Here is a 2,768-nt window from a genome sequence, read left to right as displayed (position 1 = left end):
AATGGGTCCATTGTATAGCTGATGGTCCTTAATGGGCCATCAAGCAGGCTAGGCAGAGCTAATCTCAGCTTGTCTGGGATGTCACCCAGAAGCATAGCATAAGTTTGCCATACAGACAATATAGAGCCAATATTCATAACTTCGACTACAAAACTGATACACACATATAGACAGCATAATCATAACCAGTAAACCATAACCTTGTCCTAGACACCCCATTTGACCCCCTTTATACAAGATTTGGGTGCCACTACAGGACCTTGGTTGCAACAATGATCTATATGGTCCCAGTTTATGTCAATAACGTCACACAGACGTCAATCCAGGCTCTCCAAATCTTTCTGAACAAGTCTCTCATATTTCAAACTTGTAAGTACAGCCAGGCAAGGCGTGTTAGTTTTATCTTTGTTTTCTCAACTTGTAAATGTACCTTTTACTAGGATGTTTACCTCTGTTTGCTGTAACTTTGAACCCAAGGCTAGAGGGGGTTCCTCTGGGCTCTTTAAGTTTGATTACCCTGTAAAGTTAGTTTCCATCCTGATTTTACAGAGATGATTTTTACCTTTTTCTTTAATTAAAAGCCTTCTTTTTAAGAACCTGATTTATTTTTCCTTGTTCTAAAATCCAAGGGGATTGATCTGGACTCACCAGGAATTGGTTGGGGGAAAGGGAAGGGGGGCGGGAGAATGATTAATTCCTCCTTGTTTTAAGATCCAAGGGGTTTGGCTCTGTATTCACCAGGGAATTGGTGAAGGTCTCTCAAGGCTACCCAGGGAAGGGAATTAGCACATTGGGAATGGTGGCAGCGGACCAGATCTAAGCTGGTAGTTAAACTTAGAAGTTTTCATGCAGGCCCCCACATCTGTACCCTAAAGTTCAGAGTGGGGAAGGAGCCTTGACACCATGGATTTATACAAGGGCAATAATATATTCTCCGTCTTATTCTCTATCCCCTTTTTAATGATTCCTAACTTCCTGTTTGCTTTTTTGACTGCCACTGCATGGACATCTTCAGAGAACTATCCATGATGACTCCAAGATCTTTTTCCTGATTCATTGTAGCTAAATTAGCCCCCATCATATTGTATGTATAGTTGGGGTTATTTTTCCCAATGTGCATTACTTTACATTTATCCACATAAAATTTCATTTGCCATTTTGTTTCCCAATCAGTTAGTTTTGTGAGATCTTTTTGAAGTTCTTCACAGTCTGCTTTGGTCTTAACTATCTTGAGCAGTTTAGTATCGTCTGCAAACTTTGACACCTCACTTTTTACCCCTTTCTCCAGATCATTTATGACTAAGTTGAATAGGATTGGTCCTAGGACTGACCCTTGGGGAACACCACAAGTTACCCCTCTCCATTCACACCCAGGCTCCTTCCCTCTCCCTCAGCTCCTCCGTTACCCCGACTCCCTCCAGCCGCTGGGGGAAGGGAAATCTGGTTCAGTCTCAGCGCTCTGTAGTAACATGCCTAGTATGGAATCTATTGGTCAAAAACGTTTCCTGACTCTTCCCCATTGGCCATAGTGTCGCAGACACACCTGATGGCGGGTGTTTCGAAATAAATGACCAAAACCATTGAAACTGGCGCAATGATACTGTGGTATTTTGACAAATGAAACATGCAGAATTGTTTATTTTGGGGGCAGAATCCCCCCAGGAGCGGTACCATGACCCAGACTTCCCCACCTCTCTGCCGGGAGCCGAGCAGCAGGAGACGGGGCTGCGGTGGGGTGGGGTGGGGGATAAGCGTGGGTTGCAGGAAGCAGTCGGGGCTCACCTGGGGGTCAGACAGACACACTGTGCTCGAACACAGCGCTCACTGCAGCCCCGGCCGCGCTGACCGACCATCAAGGCTGGGTTCCCTAGGGGCTCCAGGTGCCTGGTAACCCGGCTGTGACAGCACCTGGGAGCGTCGCTGCCCATGCTGGGCAAGGGGCACTGATCCCTGCAGTGGGAGCCCAGCTCCCGCAGGGCAGAGCTCACGGGGGGGGGGGGGCAGGGCCCGGGGGGCCAGGGCTCAGGGGGGGGGGGGCAGCAGGCCCGGAGGTCCAGTCTCAGTGGGGCCACAAGGCTCAGCCTGGAGGAAGTGAGCCCCCAGGGGGTCCAGCACACTGATGGGGTCCCCCCCCAGACTGCTCCAAAACAGGGGCATAACCCCGATCCTATGGATCCGTGACAGCCCCAAGTCCCCCCCCACCAGCTTGCCCATACCACCCCCACAAGACAGCCTCCCTCCTGAGTCCCTGTTCTCCCCTCACAGCCCTGACTCTGGGGGTGAGCCCCCTTCCCCACTCACCATGGCCACGAAGTGCAGCAGGTCCACGCCTGGCTTGTTGGCCTTGGTGTCTGCCAGCCTGAGGAGAGAGGCCATCCGGAAGCCTGCGGCATGGCCAGCATAGCCCCCCTGATGAGAAAAGTGCACCCCATGGAAACAGGTACCCCCAGCGGCCTCCCTCCCTCTAACTGCTAGTCCCTACTCCTCTCCCAGAGCCGGGAGAGAACCCAGGAGTCCAGGCTCCCCCACACCCCCGCTCTAACCACTAGTCCCTACTCCTCTCCCAGAGCCAGGAGAGAACCCAGGAGTCCAGGCTCCCCCCCCCCCGCTCTAACCGCTAGTCCCTACTCCTCTCCCAGAGCTGGGGAGAGAACCCAGGAATCCTGGCTCCCAGCCCCCCCTGCTCTAACCCACCAGCCCCCACTCCCCTCCCAGAGCCGGGGAGAGAACCCAGGAGTCCTGGCTCCCAGCTCCCCCTGCTCTAACCC

General features: G+C 52.3%; 1 protein-coding gene across 3 annotated transcripts in view; it reads right to left on the bottom strand.

The window, feature by feature from the left end:
* Nucleotides 1-2,237: 2,237 nt before the first annotated feature.
* The window catches only part of LOC117871933 (FH2 domain-containing protein 1-like), a 5,071-nt gene continuing 4,540 nt past the window's right edge, over nt 2,238-2,768 (bottom strand). For 2 of the 3 annotated variants that reach the window (XM_034759785.1, XM_034759795.1), the window contains exon 7: nt 2,238-2,409. In XM_034759785.1, coding sequence (XP_034615676.1) covers nt 2,260-2,409 — 150 coding nt within the window. In that variant the 3' untranslated portion in view covers nt 2,238-2,259. The remainder of the gene's footprint in view (nt 2,410-2,768) is intronic. The other variant, XM_034759803.1, reaches the window with a different exon arrangement.

The sequence above is a fragment of the Trachemys scripta genome, chromosome 1 (assembly GCF_013100865.1).
Source record: "Trachemys scripta elegans isolate TJP31775 chromosome 1, CAS_Tse_1.0, whole genome shotgun sequence".
In the NCBI taxonomy this organism is placed as follows: Eukaryota; Metazoa; Chordata; order Testudines; family Emydidae; genus Trachemys; species Trachemys scripta.
This window is presented reverse-complemented; position numbering and strand designations above follow the sequence as displayed.